The sequence below is a fragment of the Homalodisca vitripennis genome, chromosome 4, assembly GCF_021130785.1.
Source record: "Homalodisca vitripennis isolate AUS2020 chromosome 4, UT_GWSS_2.1, whole genome shotgun sequence".
In the NCBI taxonomy this organism is placed as follows: Eukaryota; Metazoa; Arthropoda; class Insecta; order Hemiptera; family Cicadellidae; genus Homalodisca; species Homalodisca vitripennis.
The window spans coordinates 161,488,437-161,510,864 of NC_060210.1; the positions used below are offsets into that span (position 1 = coordinate 161,488,437).

General features: G+C 33.1%; 1 protein-coding gene across 1 annotated transcript in view; it reads right to left on the reverse strand.

Moving 5' to 3' along the window:
- The window catches only part of LOC124360481 (sterol regulatory element-binding protein cleavage-activating protein-like), an 88,682-nt gene that overhangs the window by 58,347 nt on the left and 7,907 nt on the right, over window positions 1–22,428 (reverse strand). Inside the window, exons 2-5 of the mRNA XM_046814148.1 lie at window positions 20,734–20,899; window positions 15,474–15,606; window positions 9,350–9,474; window positions 2,443–2,623 (exon numbers count right to left, since the gene is read on the reverse strand). Of these exons, the coding sequence (XP_046670104.1) occupies window positions 2,443–2,623; window positions 9,350–9,474; window positions 15,474–15,606; window positions 20,734–20,879 (585 nt within the window). The 5' untranslated portion in view covers window positions 20,880–20,899. The remainder of the gene's footprint in view (window positions 1–2,442; window positions 2,624–9,349; window positions 9,475–15,473; window positions 15,607–20,733; window positions 20,900–22,428) is intronic.

The window sequence follows — 22,428 nt, forward strand, 5'->3', positions numbered from 1 at the left end:
TATCCATATTTTAAATACTACATCTTTAATTATCTTATTAAAACAGAACAACCATTAACAGTCTAAATTTTTTAAATGCTCATAATTAATTTTTTACAGAATCTTTATATGATAATATACCCAAGATAAAAATACAGTAGGGTTTGATTAACCAAAACCTAGTTATCCGAAATCACTTTAGATTTTACTTCTAAATTCCCAATGCTGACATCACATGAGTGGCTGACAAAAGCCTGTTTAGTTCTTTCAATGTCCAATAATTGTTCACCTAACCAGAGCTTGTATTCTTGTCAGCAACAAAGTGAACAGCATTTATGTCCAGTTTTGTTCCACAAACCGTCAGACTGCTTGGGACTGGCACTAGACAGATCCTGGTGCTTTCATCACAATATCTTCCCTATAATTATATGGACCCATCACCCTCCAGAGAGCTGGCTGCTTCGGTGGACCATGCCTGGGGGAGAGGATTTGAACTGGTCGTGTGAGGCAGCACCAAAACATATGATAAAGGTCTTCTGGAATGTATCATCTCTTGTGCTCTAATGGCTGCGAATGAAGATAATACAACTACATTTCACACCAGGATGAGAAGAGATGCGATGTGTTCACAGATGGTACATCATTGGCATGTGTCTGACGAACCTATCCTCTCTGGTCATATCTGTTTCAATGTCTGGAAGGCGAGGTTAGAATGTTTTATGTGTAGAAATCCAAAGAATACTGGGTTTCATACAAAGACTGAGTGGACGATCAATTTATTCAGCCCTTACAGTATAAATCACTTGGGGGACAGGGTCGAACCAATCTGCTTAGTGCAGGAGTTGGATCCTCTTCCCCAATTATGTGAACTGTTTAGTGCATTTGTAACTAAGCAAAGATTGTGGGATCCATATAATATTGTAAACAAAAGCACCCTCATCAATATTTTTGAAATCTCTGTACTTGATTATACTAACTTAAGTCTCGAGCATATTCATAGAATACAATACAATAGATGAGGTCATGTTTTATATTGCTGGGATTGGAAACTACCACGGAAAATGATGTCTTTTTGATTCAGAAACAACAATATCAACCTCCGATATCACGCCATGATGGCCAGACATGTGGCAGTTCTGCTGTGTGTGTAGTAGTTGATTGCGCATATTCCCTGTTACCATATACACCACTGCCAAGTTTGACTAGCTAGTTGAAACGAATAACACTCCTTAATATACATTTGGTGGGAGAATCAACAGAGGTGACCATGTTTATGGAACTGCAGCTCAGTGCAAACTGACTACTTAAACTTGACAGTGACAAATGTTGTAGCAGGTAAGATGCGCGATAATTGTTGTACTTTTAATACATGTCAAATTTTATGTCCTGATGTGTATAACAATTTTGATGACAAATAGAAATTTTCACCTTGTATTTTTATAGAGAATTTTTGCTACTTTAAACTCTAAAAAAATTATTACCTGGAAATATAACATTTTACATATTAAAATTGTTTTGTTATATGTACTGTAACTGCATCAGTAATTAAATTTCAAGCCTGTTGTTCAATTTAAAGTATTAAATTTTTCCTGTTTACCTTTACAAAAAGAGATGAAAGTGACATGTTAGTTATGAAATAAATATTTAATTTGTCCTTGGTTTGTTCAAAGTCTTTAATTCTGGAATCCGTAATTTATGAGACCTTTTCTCTTGCTGTAAATTGGTAGAGTCATAATTTGCAACGCACTAAACCATCATCTGCCAATTACATCATCTTTCAAACAATCTTTATACAAATTGTACTCAAAATTATATCACTGCAATCAGCAGATTCTGCCGATACATTATATGCTTTCTTTAAATTTACTCACTTTCAAACACAAAATGTTTCTTTATATTACATTGGACGCTAAAACTAAAGAAATCTTACGCACTAAGCCATCTCAACAGCTGTAACTGTTCGAGTCAGTTGGATTCTGATTCGTTTAGTTTTACTTTATTTTCAATCTTTATTATAAGTTGAACTATTCTTGGTCAGCATAACAACCCATATATTTTGTATTAATAAATTGAATGTGTTTATTAATTTCTGTGAACAACAGAAAATAATAAAGTTTTTAGAAAATAAAAGTTTCAACTTCGGAGCACCATACATCCATGAATGTAAATGTAAATGTAATACAGAAACACAATTTTTATTTCTTTTATAATATACTCTATTTTATCCTCAATAAAATGATAGATAATATTTATGTTTTGCATAGTTTCTGAATGGCTACATTACATGCTAGTTCAAGGGTTAATGAAAATTTTCCAAATTTTTCACATTTCATGACTTAGGAGCTGTAATTTGTTAGGTATTCACTTAAGGGAGGATAAAAAAGAATCTTAACATCAACTAGCAACAATATTAAGTATTCACTACAAATAATGATAAAACATTATTTAACATTAACATCTAACCTTGTGAGTATATATAGTACTGATGAGATTAGTATCATCATGGTAACGGTGGGAGTCCAGATGCCACAGGTTTGCTGGGGACAATACAAGACAACTGTACTCTGGTAGTATTCCACTTCTCTTCTTGTCCTTGTATACAACTGTTTCCACATGCATACAGACATCCCCAAGAGTGACTGAACTGTAACCATTAGCGTCAAGTTTTACAGATATTTCGGGTATGAATTATTTAATTGTTTATCAAAACAACAACTGAATTATAATTTTTTCCCAAATATGTTACATGCATACAGTGCAATAAATAAAACTCAAACTCCTTGAAAAAAAAAAATATTGCAAAAAATCTAAATACAGTACCCATAAGTTTAGTTAATATACAATTATGGAATTAATATATATATATATATATATATATATATATATATATATATATATTTTACATTAATCTTTTGACTAGTAACCCCAAAACAAATTTGGGAGCAGCCTAATTGTCATTAATTACATGGCCATAGTAATTCTGATAGCCATGCGGGAAGCTCTAGGATACTGATAATACTGAAAACACTGGTAAGGTGCTAAACTGTTTTCACAATAATGATTTGTGATGAATAATCTCTCTCCTGAATATGAATGCAATCTAGCAAAATAAATAAGAAACACTTTCAAGTAGTTTCCGTGGTTCCCACTAGATCGCAGTTGCTCTTTTGTTTATTTTTTTAGACTCAATTGATAGTATTCAGGCTATATGACGGTATTCAATCAGTTGTTCCAAGTAATCAGCTGACTCTATTTCTGTTTGTGTAGTGAATACAGGTTGTAACTTCACTTATAAGTTACCAGTTGCCCTGATTGTAAAGCTTTAGTAGTGTTTATCGTGAATAAATAAACTGGGTGTTTGTGTAGTTACTAATTACTTAACACGTTCGCTGCTAAAAATCCCTACATAGAGTTCCCTATATGCTGAAATTTTAAAAATATATTTTACTTACTTTTGGATGAAATATGATAGAAATATATTAAAATTACTCATAAATCACAAAAGTTATCACTCACTACCATTTTGGGAATGCGGTGACTGTGGTTACCGATAGCTCCTGAGGACAGTCTTCCTTGCCAGCTGGTAACTCTAATTACTGTTCACACCAGAGAACGCCCTTTTATAGCAGTAGGAATATTCCAAATAAATACATTGTAGCTAAGTAAATTGTATTTTATTCGTTTTAGACACATATAAACAATATTTATACGTAAATGTGAAAACCAAAATGAATGAAAAAGCTTATTTAAATCTCCGCTAACTCACTCAAATTCAGTTATTATTTACAAATATTTGGTGAGCAATTATAAGAAAATATATTTAAATGTTTACTTGAAATGATACAAAACATATTGTATTACATAAGTTTTTAAAATGTATTCTAATCCAATTGTGAGCTCTCCATTGGCGTGGGTTGTTCTCGTAATCAGGATCCTCAACTTCCGAGTCCGTCTGGTATTCCACATCGTCCATATTGCCATCCTCGTTGTTTGAACTCAATACTGGGCTCTGTTGTACGCTTTGAACTTGGTTATTGTACACCACTTGGTCCCGGGGGAAGATGCATTGTGTTGCATAACCACTTACTACTATAAAAACTTTAAAAATCATTAAAAATAATGAAAAAGTCTAATGTGAAAATGAAGTGCATAAAATTCGGGAAAAGTACCTCCTGAGGAGAGAGAAATACATTGTTGTAATAGCTCGAGTGCTGGCTGCACACTGACCTCATTTCAGAACAAAGGCCCTGTGGTAAAAATAGTTATCGCCCGCTCCTAGCACAGCGTAGCAGAGTTACCGCCAGCAGCGAACGTTTAAATAATGCGAGAAAGACTTACAGACAAATTATTGGCCAATATGCTCCCCTGAGACTCACTGCTCAACACTTTCCCGCCACCATCTCTGCTACAGATAAGGACAACCCGAGGAGAGCTGCCACGTGTGCAGAGAGACCAGCATCGGTCACGACACAGATGTGCCATGATTGCGATGTTCCACTTTGTGTGTCCAGCTGTTTTCATGCCTTTCATACAGATTTCTGAGGAGACTTGTGTATTGTACCTAACCTGTACCTTAGTATTTTTATGAGAAAATACTGAATATTTTATCTTATTTTCATATTATGTCAATATAATAGCTTTTGTGTATAATTATATTGATTCCTGTATAAATACAAAAAAAACCCTTCAAAAACGTTTAACTGAGCATTTAATCTACTGCAGTAACCCCAAATCACCTAAAGATAACAAAATCTAAAATAAAACTCACTTTTTAGGGCACTCTTACTGAGAAAAAACCCATCAATCAAAGGGTTAATGTTGTCACCTTCAAAATAATCCACATTAAATAATATGCACTTGTGCCAGCGCTTTTTCCAAACCTCAAAACACTTCTTAAACTTGATCTTTAGGATAGCATATTTAGGTCTTTCAACGATGCACTTTTAATGTCATCTATACTTGTAAAATGATGGCTCTTTAAGGTTCACTTTATTTTTGGAAATAAAAAAGACACACATAGCCATGTCTGGAGAATAAGGAAGCTGGAGCATTGTTACAGTACTGATTTTGGCCAAACATTCACGAACAAACAACCAAGTGTGAGCAGATGCATTGTTATGGTGCAAAAGCAATGGAGTGTGAGCAGGCGCATTGTCATGGTGCAAAAGCAATGAATTGTTTTGCCACAAATTCAGGGGGTTTCGTCCAAACAATATGGTGATTTCTTAGAAATGCTTAGACATTAACTTTAAAATTGTTAATAATTAAATTTTAACTTATTAACATAATTTATATCTATATAATATTTTATAATCATGTCAAATTCTTCTTTGAAGATCCATCCTTTGAGTCTGATTCTTGTCAAAAATAATTTCTTGAGTGCTTTTGGTTAATCTATGTCTCGTCCAATACATAATACGTTGTGATAAATTACTTCTTCCATTATGCATTTTTCTTACAAATTTCATCCTAACATTTGTAATGTCTTATCTTTCTACAAAAAACTGCCTGCCATTATTAACATTTGGTATCTAAAACTAATATCACAAATGATTGTTCTCAATGAACATATACTGCCTAAAAGACTAATTTTTTCATTAAGGACTTCTTTTATTTTTGACCATGTAGGGTACTTTTTACTTTTTAAAGAAGTTTCTTCATAATACTTTTTTGGAAATTGTCAAAACCTGTCTCCATCTTTAACCCTCCGGCTGGCAACGTCGTAAATTACGACTCATTTTTTCCCGCCGTGAACTGGCAGAGTCGTAATATACGACTCATTAAACATCGTCTACTAATTATGTCATAGTTCCGATAATTGCCGCTCGAATCGCATAAAAGTTATATCACTTTAATCACAAGATCCCAAGCCTTCTAATAATGTATTCATTTATATATATATATATATATATATATATATATATATATATATATATATATATATATATATATATATATATACGAATATTTGTTATTTTACTGGCCGCTAAAAGCTCCCGACTACTTCCGCGTGACGCGACTCGGCAACTGTTAGTGCTTGTATATAGTCTTGTTTTTTTCAATTCTAATTTCATTTGTAAATAAAAGTGTTTATAACTATGTATTTTCTTTTTGTGCATAAGTAAGTGAACATTATGCATATTTTAGATTTTTAAATAAAATTAATTTTGAGTTTTTTTTAATGGCTTAATATAAAAAAGGGTTTTTTGAAAAAAAAAGTTTTGAGTTCTGACCATCAAACATCCACCATTATTTAGGCAAGTCAAATTATAATTATGTTTATATTGTACAACATATTCTGCAGAGTAATTTGATGTATAACACTTTTGTGTTTTTTCCAATAATTAATTGTACAGGATAATAAATTAAAAACTCTGCACAAAGCTTCAAAACAGGGTGCCAGTCAAGGCTCAAATGCGCGCCAGCCGGAGGGTTAAATGTTGAATTTGTAACAGGGCACTAAAGACTAATTCCCCTACTTCATCAGCATTCTCTTCTTGGAAGTCACACATTATACTTCTCTTTACTTCTTTGCAAATCCGTTGACCTGTGCTGCGAGATGCCCTACATGTATAAGCAGCATATTCTTGGGTTTTGGCTGGTGTCACCAACCCTCTCACTAGGTTTACTAGTCACAAGCTTCCTCAAATATGTATACATATTCTAAATTATTCTTTTTGATTGTCTTTGAATATCTTGACCACTCATTTGATTCTCAAAGATAAAAAATACTAACAAATAAGTAATATGTAGAATAATTACCATGTGCTCTCTTGGCAAACTGTTTACAAAATGTTAGAAAAATATATACAATGAAATAACTTATAAATTATCAATACCATATGTTTGAATCATTGACTTGATTCAATTATAACACTTAAAATTGATTTTTTAAACAACATTTGGTTATAACAATATTTTAAGCTTATATATTTAAAAAGTATTTTGGAAAATAGCTTTCAAAATAAAAATGTTAAAAAGTTACTTTAAGGAGTTTATTAACAAGAATACTTAATATCCTAACTAAAAAAACCTGTCTCTACAAAAAATCTGAAAATATTAGCAAATACAGTGGAACCTCGATAAGTCGGATTAATCGGGACCGCGGCCGATCCGGGTTAACGAAAATCCGGGTTAGCCGAAGAATTAATAAAATACGGTATACTTACAGATAAACTCCATTATAATTGTAAAAACATCAAACATATGCACATTTAATTATTATTAATCCTTACAGTACATTTATAACTGTTCATTTCCTGGTAAAAAACTCAGTCAGCTTTGGTTGTGCCAATGTCGTCTGCCGCTTGCGTGCTGTGCGATCCCGCAGTCTCTTCAACATGAGCAATTCAGCCGGCGATGTTTCTGCCTGCCGCTGCCGCTCGAAATAAAACATTAGTTCGTTTAGTTTGGTCACTGCATCTCCATGACTCATCACAGGATCTTCAATGTCCCCGTCTGCCTCCTCAGCGTCAGATTCATTAGCATCAGGTAAAAACGACGCGATCACTTCCTCGTCAGTAAGTGGCTCATAGCCTCCGTTATTGTCTGCCCCTAACCACAGATTAATGTCATTTTCATCTACTTCAGAGAGGATTTGGGGAAATACGCGTCTGTTATTGTTTCCGAGAATCCGGGACAATGACCGCCACTCGGCCGCCGTGTGCCATGAGTCACACACTCACTGTCGTACAGTCCCATCAAATACTGATACAACATCGATTCACGGATACTATACCACTCAAAAATATTACGTTTTTATCATTGAAATTTTTGTCTGATTTTTCATTTTTAATTGAAAATCGGTCCGGGTTAGCCGGACTTCCGGATTAACGGGGGCCGACTTATCGGGGTTGTACTGTAGTATGATTTAAAGTATAAGAAAACACATTAAGGGATTAAGAAAATAGCCTATAAAATTGATGTTTGCAAAGGCTGGCTACATCTTCTTGACCATAAACAGAGCATAACTATAACACAAAAGAAATAGAAACAAATTTTTTAAATTTAAACCTAAATATGGTAAACTGTATTGTAACTATGATAGGTCAAATGCAATAGGATTTGAGTGCATATATAAAAAAAAACTCTTGCCAGGAAGTAATCAATCAAGAAGCATTTTTCTACCTGTGACTGAATTTGTAAACCACTGTGTCAGGAGTCAATTCTTGAGCTTGAGGATACACAGGAGTTGCAGACAGTTTAATCTTAATACTGGTTCTTCTAACATTGATTTATTAGCTGAGCTTTAGCAAAGCCTACCACATTCTAAGCCTACCAGGGAAATGTCATTTTTATCTGTTTGTCTGTCCACAGATAAAGGCCTACATTAAAAGGCCTAAAAACTTTAAATTTTGTAACCTTCATGTCTATGTGAACAAAACTGAGTTCTATGATGGTGCATGTCACTCTATAGGATTTGGCTGAATGTTAGAAAATATATTTACATTAGTCTTATGGTTAAACATGATGCCACTGAGGAAATATCACAATAAATAATTTGTAAGCATACTGCATATAATCATATGTTTTGAAAATGTCACATCTCATAGAGTAAAATGAACAAAATAATAGAATGGAAAGTCGATGACAAGATTTAATTTCAGTGCATTCTTGAATTATAGTACCCTCCCTAGCTCACCTGACCTTTTATTATTTAAACATTGCTATGAAACCTACCTTAATTAACAAAAATTTGAATGCATAATGTCACAAAATATCTTGAGAAAGATTTCATCCGTAGAATTGAAATTCTGCATGAAACTTCATTTCTACATAAAGAAGAATGTGTTCTATGATGGTGCATGTCCATAGCGGAATTTGGCTAAGGGTAATTTTTGTTTTAATTCCTTTTCTGTATGATTATATGTCAGTCTATAGGCCTGCAAGATATTGCAAGAATTAAATTAGTTATGTATTAGAAATTATGCAGGCAACCTCAGCGAAGCCTGTTACGCGACATGTAGTGTGTTGTACTTGCAACTTGTTATTAATAACATTAGTACCAAAAGCAAGCAAAAACATCCAACTGTGGTAGGACTGGAGTGTACATGATCCGTTGTGAAACAATTTATTTCAGAATTAAGTATACAATGGTAAAAATCATTAATAAGGATACATGATACCCCAATACCATAAATAATCTATTTGAGAATTATATTCTTCTTCGGTCTAATTTTTAATTTTTATCGTAATTTCTTAAATTTTGGTTGATGCAGATTTTTATCTACAAATATTATGATCTATGTCAATCTGCAGGGATAGACAAGTTTTATTGTACTTATTTTTTACATAAAACTTCCATTAGAAACTACACACTCAGACTATCAGCTTAACAAAAGCTAATGTTATTATTGCTTTATTCAAGTACCTATTGGAATCTTGGTAATTCTGGATGGCTTCTAGCAATGGGAATACTTCAGCTAAAGGAGCACGATAGGCATCTGTTAACTCCATCTCTTCTGTCCATGGAAATACAGCTGATTTCATTACAATCTGAAAATATTTTATATGGGATTAGCTCTAGGATTTTTATTTTTATTCTCATAAATACATTGTTATTATTTAAAAAACTGAGGCATAATTTCTCTTCTCCTCCTTAAACTTTGAACCCTACGGGTGTTATATAGCAATGCTTCGTTGTTACATTATAATTTTGCCATAACATTATAATTTCATTAATTCAAAATTCAAATTCAAATATCTTTATTGTTATCAAACAAAATAAATTGCATCAACAATCGTCATTACAAACATTTTCTAAAAGCTAAACATATTTCTTATCTAAATAATCCTTAATATTATAAAAAGTATTTTTAAGGAGAAAATGTTTTACATTTCTTTTGAAAGTAATTGCATTACATTCTTGTTTCAGAGCGATCGGAAGGCTATTGAAGTTTTTAATACAATTATAAATAGTGTGGTTTTTGAAAAACTTTGATTTGTGTGGTGGTATATTATAACTGTGCTTGTTCCTGGTTTTACTATTCGAAGATGGTAAAAATTCAGAGAAAATGTGCTGGTTCTTTTTCATGAAAATAAGTGATTCCAGATTCATTAAATTAGCACAACTGCACGGGTTATTCCAAAAGTAAGATTCGGTTAATAAAAGTAAATAAATAAATACAAATTTTTTTAAACAGTTGTTTTATTTACATTTCCTACATCTTTCTCTATTTTTCTATATAATTTCATACTTATTTCAACATTTGTCACATTGTTCAAAAAGATTTTGAATGTCTAAGTTGTATAAATCGGCTGCCAACAAAGATAACCAGCAGCAGTCTTTAACTGCTTCTTTCACTTCATTATCTGTGTCAAAGTGCTTGCCGCCAAGAAACTCCTTTAGATAACGGAACAAGTGGAAATCACTTGGCGCTTAGTCTGGACTGTAAAGTGGGTGGTCCATCTGTTCCCAATTTTTTTTATTAGAGTTTGCGTTTCTTTCACAGTATGGGAACTGGCATTATCATACAACAACTCTCCAGACGAAAAAGACCATGTTGCTTATTCTGGATTGCACATTGAAATTTAGTTAGGGTAGCGCAGTAAGCCACTTTATTGATTGTTGTCCATCTGTCCATAAAGTCGACTAACAATACTCCATGTCTATCTCAAAACACAGTCGCCATAACCTTGCGTGTTGAGATTGTTTGCTTTGCCTTGACCTTGACTGGCGATGATGTGTGACGACATTCCATAGACTGATGTTTAGATTTGGGGGTTATCTGAGAAACCAATGTCTCATACCCTATGACAATATGGTCTAAAAGACTGTCACCTTCCTTATGATATCGCTCCAAAAAAGAAACAGCAGAAGCCATTCTTTTCATTCGTTGGGACTCAGTAAGCAACCTGGGAACCCAACGGGTGCTCAATTTTCGAAAATTCAAATGTTCAGACACAATTCTGTACAAAGTTGTCACATTCGGGAAATCCATTTCTAAATCTGAAATGGGTAATCGTCGATACTCACACATTTTTCCTCAACTGCATTGACCAAATTGTCTGAAATTACTGATGGTCAGCTAGAGCGTGGTACATCATGCACATTTTCCTGTCCTTCATTAAAAGGTTGCACCCACTTGTGCACTTTACTGTCACTCATTATTTTAGGACCATAAACTTTAATAATTGGCCAATGAATTTCCACCACTGAAATGTTTCTTGCAGACAAAACCGTATCACTGCCCTTACTTCACAACCAGCGATCTGATCAATTGTCCAAAACATTGTGAACTGACACTATAAACAACATACAGCAACAGTAACAATACTTAAAGCGGCGCTTGACGTGCATGCTGGGAATCTGCCCGCATGCGTGTTTTGTCCTTGGTGCCAAATTCAGTTATGGCAAATCGGACCTTACTTTTGAAATAACCCTCGTACACACCAAAGGACAATAATTAAATTTCGTTCGCAAAAAAATATTACCTTGTGCTTTTTTTTAAGTTCATGGTAAGCCGTTTTTATGTATTAATATTGCTTTAAGGTCTAGTAAGTTACGGTTTATTTATAGATTAACCATTTTTTAACCAAATTACTTGATATTTTCAGAATCTATTAACAATATATTTACCTTTTAGATATACTTCAATCAATACAAAACAATAATAAATACGTTTTATAATTTCAAATTAACAAAATAAACAATTCAAATTATGAAATAAAAATGTAAAAATATTTATACATAAATGTAAGAGTGAGTAAACAATCTTTGTACTAAAAAAATTTGATAAATAGAAGATTAAAATTATTTAGTTTAATTCAAATATCATAATTAATAAAAAAAGGTACAATTTAAAAAATAAAATACTACAAAAAAGCCAAATTGAGCAGAACAGTTTTTTGTATAACAAATGTTAAAAACTGAACACTGGAGAATTTTGTTTTATTTCTGTAAACGCACTAAGAGTTACAGTGACTAATTAAACAGTAGTGTTCTACAACATTTAGATTCATTTACATTATTCTGGTGCTTTACGAGAAAAGAATACTTAGAAGCATTTAGCCCATTAGTTCATTAATACAAATAAGTGAGCACTGAAAATTTTAATCTTGTAAATTTTATAGTGTAATTGCCTTGAAGAGTATTTTCTATAAGTGTGTTTTATTGTATACTTTTAAACATAAGAACAGTTCAACTTTTTTGTATATATGTTCAAAACTATAGCCTTTTAATACATGCTCTATATACATAGTGAGGAATTAATGTTTCATTGCTCATTATCTTATACCAACTAAATAATCCATCATAAAATACTACGTAAAACCATATTTTTCTTGTCCGAGAAAATTGATGCTGCACTTTTTATGCCGCTACCTTGAAATGGAAATTCTTGAAAACTGATGTTTTCAGCTTAAAAACTACCAGATACCAATTTTCATTCAAATCTACCTAAAAATGACCAGGGGTTGAAGGATAACCCCTTTTTTTATGCCACCGTCTAGGAAATGAGTGGGTAATTTGTAAAACTGATATCAGGTACGTGTTTCTAGACCCAAAAGACCCCTACAAACCAAGTGTCATGCAATACCCCATTTTCCACCAATTAGAGATTGCCATCTTGAAACAGTGATAGTGACAAAATATATTTTTTATTGTTTTTCCAATAATGTATCCCATGTGGAGGTTCCTACATGAAAATTTTGAATTGGAGTGCACTCTGTCCAGGAGTCATAACTATATGACCCTGTTTAATATATTACAACTACTCATGAAGCTGGGTATTGCTCATATATCCATTTCCAAACTATCGTATAACTTCTCAGAATAAAAATAATCTTTATTAATTATTTTGTACAGAGTTTAGCACATTGAATAGACTCACAGGCTTACTATATTTACATTATTCTTAAAATTAACATAAATGTATAAAATAGTTACAGGTATTATACAGTGGTGTATGTGTAATGACTTGGTGTTTAATTGTTTGATGCAATTAATATCTCTTGGCAAATAATAAAAAGTCTCAAATCCAAACCTTCACAGTACAGAATTGAGTTATGATTAGTAAGTGATGGCTGATACTTTCTTTTTGTATTATAGTTGGTGTGTACCTAACTATGGTACTGTATTTAAGTTTATTATACATTGCATTGATGTATTTATAAACATTTTAGCTATAATTAAACATATTTAATGTTCTATGACAAAGTCTTTGAATTAATTATGAACACTTTAAACTTCACAAATACTGATGTGTTTTAAAAACATATACATTCTTCAGAATGTCATTACAAAAATAGTCTGATAAGCATTCTCAGAGTTATATATATTTCTGGTCAACCCATGACCACAGAAACCACTGCCAAATCTACGTCACTGATACTAGATGTAACAGCAATGAGCAGATCACGGATTAGGCACAACACAATGAAGCATGCAACATTGTTGGTTTGATGTGTTTACAACTACAGACAAAATTGTTTAACAAACTCAGCTGTGATAAGCTAAAAGTTTTGAAAAACAAATTACCAGAATTCTAATAGCATGTTCAATGTATGCTATTATTTTAGTATTCCTAAATACGTACTTGTACAAAATTGGAAACAGTTTCAATGACTGAGAGTTTCTCCAATATAATTAAAAAGCTATAAAGATGTTTAAAGTATGTGAAATGAAACAAATTTGTTTAAAAACCAATCCACATACAACTTAACCATCAAGTTAAATAAAGAAGTATTCCAAATATGCAGAGTTTCATTTTGTAGTGATGATTATTCAGGGTGTTTCGAAAAGTACAATACAACTTTGAAAATTCATAAGAATTTATTAAAAAAAAGGTACACTGCTGGTTTTAGTGTTGTTTTAAAAGGAAACACATCGTTTTGACTCGCGTAATTCGCTAGTGCTGAATCATGTCACAACAAGCGCTAGCAGCAGTTACGTTAAAAATGACTGCTTTTACTAAACCGGAGCGTGCTAGCTGTGTATTTTGGTTTAAAGTCGGTGACAACAGTTCAGCTTAATTTTTGAACTAAGTACAATAAAGATCCTCCTGGTAAGCCCAGTGCCGCATTTCCCTATAGGCCCACTAGGCCCAGGCCTAGGGCGCAAAATTTTAGGGGGCGCATAAATTTTAAAGTACACAAAAGAAAAAAGTTGCGGCGGCGGGTGGTGTTGGCACACGGCGGGGCGGGTGGCCAAGGTCAACTAGGTCCGGGGTGCGACGTTGACTCATTCATTGGTTCATTGCTTTTATTTATTCAAAACACTCCTATATATATATATATATATAATATTGTAATTATCTTTCATCAAAATTACGTAATTAAGAAATTTACTGGATTTCTACGTCAGTGTAATCAGAGTCCTCTGGGGGGGGGGGGGGGCGCTCTTTGGTTTGTAGGCCTAGGGGCACCGAATTTGTAAATGCGGCCCTGGGTAAGCCTACAATTTATGAGTGGCATAAATGTGTTGTAGAAATGGGGTGCTCAGTAAAACATAAGAAATCATCAAGTCCTTCAAGCACATCTGACAAAGTTGTTGAGCAAGTAGGACAAAGTTTTCTAAACTCTACGAAATCGACCCAATTGAGAAAATGTTTGCATTTGAAACCATATAGATTGTCGCTTTTACAAGCAATTAAACACACTGATAAGATTGTCCGGAAGAATTTCTGTGCGGATCTGTTAAATCGATTGAATGATGAACATTTTTTGGACAACATATTCCTTTCTGACGAGTCAACTTTTCACTTAAGTGCCAGGGTTAATACACATAAGTGTAAGTTTGGGGAAATTAAAATTCACTTGAAACATTAAAACACGCTCACGATAGCCCTACGCTGAACGTGTTTTGTGTATTGAGCAAGAAGAAAATGTACAGTCCTTTTTTCAAGAGAGAACCATCAATGGTACAGTTTACCTGGATATGTTGCAAGAATTTTTGATACCACAGATTGATGGGGATGACCGAGAATAAAATATTTACTTCATGCAAGATGCCATATAACCACACTACCTTACTGACGTCCGGGAATTTCTCAATGACCGCTTTCAAGATCAATGGATTGGCCGTGCTGCGGCAATTGCATGGCCACCGTGTTCTTCATACCCGACACTGCTAAACGTTTTTTTTCTGGTGCTTAATCAAAGATATGCTGTATTTACATATTTTTCCCGCCTCTCTACTGGAACTTAGAGCAAGAACTTACGCCACCACTGAGCAAGTTATAACTGAAATGCTAGTGCGAGTTTGGGAAGAAATCGACTACCGGTGGGATGTCTAAAGGATAACCAACAGAAGCCACATAGAATATCTTTAAAAGAACATGAAAACCAGCACTGTACCTTTTTTAAATAAATTTATATGAATTTTCCAAGTGGTAAGTCCGGTTTGAAACACCCTGTTAATTCCTGTTAATTGGAAAGTATGTGCAGTGTCTGCAGTTACTGCATATACATGTGGTCTAACAAGACACTGCTATGAGAGTCAGAAAAATCTGAAAAGCTCCTTAAAATATAACATACTTAGATATTTAAGTGTGTACCTGTTGTATATAACAGGAAGGTGGAGATGACAGAAACCATCTTGGAGCATCTACAGCTGCCGAATTGCTAGCAACATCTACAGAATAGTGCTGTGGAAGATTGCCTGGAAGAGGTAAGCTGAGCAATGGATAGCTGTAATTGAATAAAATATTTTTTAATTAGAACAGTTTAAAATTTATTTCACCTAGAGAATATAATATAATGCATTACAAACAGTCAGTTTTATGTTTCTTAAAGTAACAATTTCTTTATTAAGATTTCAAAAAATGTAAAACTATATCATTCTTCAGAATTTTAATTTAATTATAAATACATTTATTCAGTTTCTTTTAATGGCAATGATGAGGATGTTAATTTTAATCCTTTGGACCACAATCCCAAATACTGATGTAAAATACCTCAACATTTGGTCTGAGGAAATGAGAATTGCAGTGCTAAACTGACAAAAGAGTATTGGGGAATAATCCACTAGTTTAATGTTGTATAGATGCTATTGGATTGTGTAAACAACCAAAACGGTCTGAATTAAATGTTATATCAAAAGAGTCTGGTTTTAAATATTTGCAGTCAGTAACCAACCATGCAAAAAAAAAAAAACAAACAAAAATTAACTATGACAAGGGATTATCTATTATTTTCTGTTAAAATATGATGAAATTATAAAGATAAATTTATACGGGTGCTTTATATTACAGTTGGTACAAACCCAACAATGTCAAACTAACTGGAAGTAGACATGTTTGTGTTTGCAAACAATGGCATTTCATCATTATTGAGTCATTGTGAAAATAAGTATGATTACAATCACTATTACCATTGAAAATTGATGTCAGCAGCATCATACCAATCACCTGATAGGTGTGCATTCAGTTGGCTGTCAGTTCCACCAGGATGATTTCCAACATTGTCACTCATTTTTCATAATTAAATAAAATTAAACTACACACTATTGTATAAATATAAGAATTAAAATTCTATTGACACTAGATATGTCACACTGACACTCAAATGTGGATGGTTATTCGATATTTATTATGGTACTAGGATCTGTCACATTGACATTTGATGTGATGAAGTTTTTTTATAATATAAGTAATCTTCTGAATGAAAACTATTTTTATTTCAATACTAATCGAAAAAGGTGGTTCCATAACATAACATACAGAGATTTCACCCACCTGGATGTGAAATATCGTTACTAGTTAATAAAATACAGGGTCTGTTCAATAAATATCAGGACTGGTTCCAAAAGTCAAAATTTATTGCAGGTATCATTACAATTACTTAAAAATACATTCTTCCTGTATCGATACACTTAGTTCTGCACATCTGCCACCTGCCAAAAGCTTGTTGGAAGTCAGCATCTAGAATACTGTTGGAGCCTTTGTTATCACCTCTTAAACTGCCTTCATAGAGTCGAAATGATGTCCTTTGAGGTCCCTTTTTTTTTGTGGAAACAAGAAAAAGTCTGGTGGAGCTAGGTCTGGGCTTTAAGAGGGGGGGGAGGGGGGTGAGGCAAAGTTTCCATTCCAAATTTCACCAGCAGCTGCTGCACAACAATTGCACTGTAGCACAGGGCATTGTCATAATGAAGTTTTCAATTCTTCTTCACTGGTTGCATGCGCTATACACGATTTCGCAGACATCTCAATACTTGCACGTAAAATGCAGCTTTTAAGATCCTTCCAGTTGGCACAAACTCCTTGTGAACAATGCCAAATCGGTCGAAAAAAACAATCAGCATGGTTTTGATTTTTACATCCAAACTTTTTTCAGATGCGGAGACCCTTGCATGTACTATTCTGAACTTCAACACTTTGTTTCTGGATCGTACTGAAACACCCACGATTCATCGCCAGTAATAACGTTGTAGAGAAAATCTTCAATAATTCCTCGACACAGTCAAAAATTTCTTGCAAAATTTCCACCCGCGAGTTTTTGTTCCCCGTTCAAGACTTTCGGCATCAGTTTTGCATACACTTTCCTCATCGCAAGATTCTCTGTTACAATGATGTCGACAGTTCTAAATAAAAGGTAAGTCTCCTCACTACTAAGGGTGATGGTTAAATGCCTGTTAGAATCCAAAACTATTTTACTTTGGCCACCCGAGCATCAGTCGTCGAGCGCTCGCTAGGTGTTCGACGTGGTGATCATCTTCGACATGCTCCTGACCTTTCTTAAACATTTCGTGCTACTCAAAAACTCTTGTGCGGTTTAAGGCATTACCCCCATAAGCCTGATTAATAAATTTCAAAGGTCTTGTACGCGGATTTCCTGAGTTTAAAGCAAAACTTCACAGTGTAGCATTGCTCGACAATTCACTCTATGTTGGTGTGATGACACCATAAAAAATCACATGTCACAAAAATCCACCTCCTGTCTCAATGCATGCCCACAGGTGACCGAATTAAAGGGAGCTTGAGTGGTGTGGGATCCCTCTTTTGAGGCCAACCGGTTGGACCCCCCTCCACCACTCCGTTGAGGATACTTATTGAACAGACCCTTGTCAAACTAGGAAAGTTATTTTTCCATTCAAATTTTATAGCTATGCAATAACAAGTTTGGACTACTTTGATTGGTTGTTGTGCCAAGTTGGTATGTTTCAGTAAAAAAATTCAACACCTATACTAGAAAGTAAAATTCTTCTTTTTGATAAACATAATTACAATAGCCTAAACCAGTGATTATATAAAACTGGACATTATGTGTTTACCCAGATGTAAATGGCATACAGTCAAACCTCAATATAACGAACCTCAAGGGACAGGACAGAAAATTCGTTATATCGAGTATTTTGTTATAATGAGGTCCGTTATATTGAGGTAAGGTTAGGTACGATTCCGCTACATCGAAGATCACAGACCATCGGCTCAGTGGTGTTAAAACGTTGTGAAATCGAATGCTGTACTGTATTTAAATAGTATGTAAAACGAAATAAAAATGCATTTCACTTGGAACAATGAAACTTATTTTAATTTTATTGTTTCAATTAAGAATACAGTATGTAAAACAGAAAAACTGTAATACAGTAGATATGTACTTTGAAAACACATTACAGATATTATTTTACTACAGATAGTAAAGAATACAGTACTCATACTGTACAGTACTACCAAAACTGAAAATTACGAATTGTTAAAGGTTAAATGGCTTAATCTACATTTTGTTTCAATGGCATCATTATTGATACTGTTTTCACCCTATCAATAAAAGTAAAAAATCATTAGTACTTTACAGAAAACACTGACAATATTAATTATTATACATACTTATATATATAGGGTACATATATATTCAATGATGTCAATTACCCTCCCCATATGTCAATTACTTTAATCGCTGATTATGGACCTCTGGTAGCGACTGTGATGATCCTGCCTTCCCAGAACTGTCTCAAAAGTGGAACCTATTTGTGTCTATTTTGAATAATTTAGATAACATCCATTGTCCTCTTCAATTGAGTAAACCCTCTATGAACTATATGGATTACAAAGTGGTTACACATTGCCGGACCCTGTCGTCAAATAGTGGTGGGTGTTATTTAACGTAAAAGGATAAACAACAGAGCTGACCCACGGCAACAGTTGTCCTCGCAACGTGTTGTGAGAAACTCCTTGTTATTTTGGCAGTGGGATAACAACGAACAATGAATTAATTCGTTTTGTTGCTGGCAATGCTAAGCTTGAGCTGGAAACAGTCTAAAGGAGCAGATTCAAACTCTTAAGATGTTATTTATTTGAACAACGGGTTTATAACGAACAACAGAGTTTTAGTGTGACAATTATTATTTCATTGCCGTAAATCTATCTACAGCTCATAGCAGCTTGTTTAAATAAGTTTTATAAAGCCCTAGTGTAATTTGATTTAGTACACAAAATAAATTGTTCAGTTTGACTAATGTGTGTTCTATAATTATGTACAGTTATTATGTGAGCATTGTTTATACTCATACAATTAAAAAACTTAAATTAATTTTTGTTTTATTTCTTACTAATTAATTATTCTAATTGTTCATTGTATAATTAATTCTCAACGATGAAAGTATATGAATGATCAATCAGTCATATAATAAAATCAAAGTTAAGAGTTTTATTAAATTGTTACAATGCTTATTTATTGGTCAAAAACATTGTGTTAAAAAAATTATTTTATTACAAACTATTATAATCATAAAGAAATTGTATGAATAATGTGAGATTATTTCTGAAAATTTGTTCTCAATTATACCAAAAAATACTTTTAATTATTTCAAAATAAATTATAATAACGAGACTAAGCAGATTTAATGATAAAGTTTGAATGCAATATGATAGTCAGAGACAGTGTTGTAAATATTTATTGTACTTCAATAAAGTTTTATAAGCAACAGCCACTGGAAAATGTTCAAAAAAATTACGCAATGGATAGATGGACGAATGTTTCGCATGGTCAGTCAACAAAAGTTGCTGAACTTTTAACTTGTTGCCCCAATCTGTTGTTGCTCCCCCCCACCCATCTAGCATGCATGATCTAGCAGGAAATACTGCATTGTTGTTAGTGAAGGTTATAACAGGTATCACTGTCTCAGGCTTTCTGTAGCTAGTGAGGTCCCCGTATGGGCGTAGAATCTAATCTCTGTCCTTCTCACCTTTCTTACCTACACTTGGGATAGTTATAAAGAAACTCTTATATGGTACAATGAATCGTAGACTGTGATGGTTGTGCTGTGGTACCCTATCTCTTGCTGGAAACATTCGAGTAAGACATTATTTTATTTGATCATTTGTAATGATATATTTACCATCTACTATCATTTCTCGTAACTATGTAAACTCTATACCACTGATTAATCTATATTTGTACCATACAAGCGGCCTGGTATTGACACTATGATGGTTTGTTTATGATTCTTACCAATATATGATAAAGCATTAAAAAACTAGTAATATTAGTTAATAATAACTTCTGACAGTCTTCTCATTTTTTCTCATATGATAACAAGAGTAGTTGGGTTGGGCCTATTTGTTCAGATGAGTGAATTCTCTAACAATTAAAATTATATATCTTGTTTAAATATACAGCCTCATTTACATTTGTTTGTATTTTTTGTATTAAAAACTACACAATTTAAGTTAACTCTGATTTCAATTATATAAACACACAAACCATATAGTCTACACGTCTTGTTAAAAAGAAATCTGAATAGAAAGTGTTTGAATATAAAAAGGCAAAGGCCACCTAAGTAGACTTAATTATACACTGACACAATAGAATATTTACCTACAAACCAGGACTAGGGAAACAGCAAAAACAATAACAGTAAATGGGTAGGTAGCACAAAACAAGCCGTGTGCATAATATAGCTGAGCAACCTTGTCTGGCAGACTGCGTGGGACAGAGGTTTCCGCCCATCTTGGGTTGGCCATTGCCTACTCCATCAACAATCCTAGAACACATAAAATACTATTTGTAAAATAATGTTTTAAAATAAATATCCATGAGGTCAGTAATATCTTTTTGAGAAGGCCTATCACTTTATGAAATATAATAACATGAATGTTCTTTAAAAATCTGAACAAAAAATCTGGCTATAATAAGAACATTAATAACTTGTAATTATTAAATAATAATAATAATTAAATAAAGCTACTTCCAAACAATTTTAGTAATAAAATATAATCTGTGAAACTGTAGTTTTGGTTTTAAATAACAGTAATTTTCTCAAATAAAACCATTGTTTTTATGTTCTAGCTCCTTGAATTTTTATTAATAACATTTTTACGAGGTTGGTTGAATATATTTTTAAATTTTCATTGTTTTTATTTTTTAAGGGCTAATGTTATATTTATTATTCCTGTGTTTTTACCTTCACTCAATTCTGTTAATACTGGAGAATTTATTTCAATACAGCACTTTAAGTCTGTAGCAATGTTTTAATAGTTTTTATTCATGTGTAATTTTAACCTTTAATTATAAAAAATGTTTAAATATTTATCTTTTTTTCATATTTTTATACAAATTTAATTTTGATCTTGATTAAACTGTACAATAATATTTTATGTAGTTTATAATTAATCTTGGTTGGTTGATTGGGTTGATAATTAACTCAAATAAAACAAAAATAAATATGAGATAAAAATATTTTAATTTCACATGTAAATATTGTTTTTATTTCAACCACTGACTATTAATTGATTCGTCCTTTAAGTTAGTCACATTGCAATGAAACGTACCTTGATGAGATGTAATGAAATAAATGTGGCGTTCCGTTGCAATGGAACTGTTAACATAAGTGAGTGCTCCATGGTTGTTAGAACCCAGTTGCAATGGTTCTACAACTGAAACGGTTTGGCACACTTCTACCACAATCAGGTGGTACCAAAAGAAAAACATGTCTCGAAGCTTCTCTGCTTCGCTCTCTAGACTTGTTACAATATAGTGTCAAGGATATCTCAACATTCCAACACTAGTACCAATCATCCACGATTGTAACTAGTGATGTAAAATTCCCGGGAATTTTAAATTCAGGAAATATTACCAGCAATATTTCCAATATTCATAAATTGCCGGGAAATTATGATTAATTTGAAAGATAGTCCAAAAAACCAAAAATAATAGGTAAAAGCAGGAATTATATGGTTAAATCAAACTGTAAAACAGAAATATATTTTTAAATAAAATTTTGTATTGAAACATCATGCTTTTGTTGAAATGGCCATGTTGTAGCAACAGTTCCAGTAGAACATTTTACTTTTTCATTGTCACGGTTCCATAACCGATCAGCTATGTCGGAAAAGAGAGTTCCAGTTGCAATGACCCACCTCTGGTGTGGAGCAGTATCACACCGACGCGACGGCTGGAGTCATTCGTATCAATCTGATATGAACTTTTAGAACAGAAGATGTAAATAAACAAATGTATAATTCTTTTTATTCAAAATCCCCCTGAATTCAGTAGTTACTTTACCAAAGATAG